The following is a 1576-nucleotide window of genomic DNA, read 5'->3' as shown; positions in this document are numbered from 1 at the left end:
AAGTATATGTTTATCAAATAAAGTCTCATATTACAACTAATCGGGGATCCCTTTAACAAAAACGACTGTCTTTTATGTATTTTAACACATATTCACATCAAACTCTCAGCATACATCCAATGAATTTTTCTTGATTCACATGTGAAATGCCACAGGGCCTGGTCCATTGTCACATTAAGATTTATCTGCACTGTTTGTGTAGTGGATGTGATAAACATTTGTAAGTCTAACAATATGTTTTTATTCTGCAGGGAAGTGTTTTCTCAAGGTCTGCCTGATGAATATGCCTTTGTGACCACATTTAAATTCAGAAAAACCTCAAGACGTGAAGATTGGTATCTTTGGCAGATTTATGACAAATATGGAATCCCACAGGTGAGTTAGCAATAAGTCTGAATATCCTGATTTAGACAAGTTACAACTCAAGAAAATGCTTAGGTCACACATTATTCATCACCTTGTTACACTACTGGTTAGTTAGAAATGAAGTGAAAGTATCTTCTTTCATTGATATTCTTCTACTTTGTTTTGTCAGGTGTCCGTTCGCTTGGACGGTGAAAACAAGGCAGTGGAGTACAACGCTGTTGGGCTGACAAAAGATGCTGTCAGAACTGTCTTTAAAAACCCCCAAGTTGACAGCTTGTTCGACCGCAACTGGCACAAGATTGCTCTTAGTGTGGAGGCCAAGCAAGTCTCTCTGTACTTGGACTGTAAACACATCCAGACACTGCCCATTGAAGCTCGAGAGGACATTGATATTCAGGGAAAGACGGTGATCGGAAAGAGACTTTATGACAGCGTGCCGATTGATGTTCGTCTCCACTCTTATTCTCAAAATCTTTGTTCATTTAAATTTTTATTCCTAAAGACTGATTTGTTGATCAGCTGTCTGTGTGTGTGTGTGTGTTCCTGTAGTTTGACCTCCAAAGGATGATGATTTACTGTGATTCAAAGCATGCAGAGCTGGAGACCTGCTGTGACCTTCCAACTGGACCTGTAAGTACCACTGACTAGAAACTGACAATGCATCTTTTTAATGAAGGTCAAACTGCATTTAAGAAGACAGTAATGTATTTCACAACTATCATAAGTATTTACATTGACAAAAAGACATTTTGTCTTGATGTCTTTTAAAAATACACCAAATCCCAAAGTGTTTTACAATCACATACAGTCAACATTAGGCTTGAGCCTGAGAACTGGTTGAGGTTTCATTTGAAGATGATGGTGTTGAGATTTGCAGAGTCGGTGAGGTGAAGTTTTTGGGTGTCATCATTGATGAAAAACTAACATGGAGAGCTTATATAAATCTTTTAGGAACAAAAATAGCTAGAAATATAGCAGTATGGTATAAAGTAAAGAAGTTGTTCAGTAGCTTCGTTTCCATTCACCATGAAAATGCTCAAATTAGAAGTTCGAAAATAAATTTGCTCAATGGAAACACGTCAATTTTGGAAAAAAAATATGTTTTTCGACTAAATGTTTTTGCTCTAGGATGAGGTGGTTTTTTTGGCCGTATTGAAATTGTTGTTTTTCGCAAAACTGCAATGGAAACACTTTTTTCACATCACAGGGG

The 1576-nt window shown here is 37.1% G+C and overlaps 1 protein-coding gene across 3 annotated transcripts in view; it reads left to right on the top strand.

Moving 5' to 3' along the window:
* LOC106537099 (collagen alpha-1(XXII) chain) overlaps nt 1-1576 on the top strand; it is a gene marked incomplete at its 3' end in the record, with an annotated part of 27776 nt that overhangs the window by 10142 nt on the left and 16058 nt on the right. For all 3 annotated transcript variants that reach the window (XM_014034468.1, XM_014034467.1, XM_014034466.1), the window contains 3 exon segments: nt 252-375; nt 536-811; nt 916-996. In XM_014034468.1, the coding sequence (XP_013889922.1) occupies nt 252-375; nt 536-811; nt 916-996 (481 nt within the window).

This window comes from Austrofundulus limnaeus, unplaced genomic scaffold (genome assembly GCF_001266775.1).
Source record: "Austrofundulus limnaeus strain Quisiro unplaced genomic scaffold, Austrofundulus_limnaeus-1.0 Scaffold2130, whole genome shotgun sequence".
Taxonomy (NCBI): Eukaryota; Metazoa; Chordata; class Actinopteri; order Cyprinodontiformes; family Rivulidae; genus Austrofundulus; species Austrofundulus limnaeus.
Note: the sequence above shows the minus strand (reverse complement) of the source record. Positions and strands in the feature narration are given on the sequence as shown.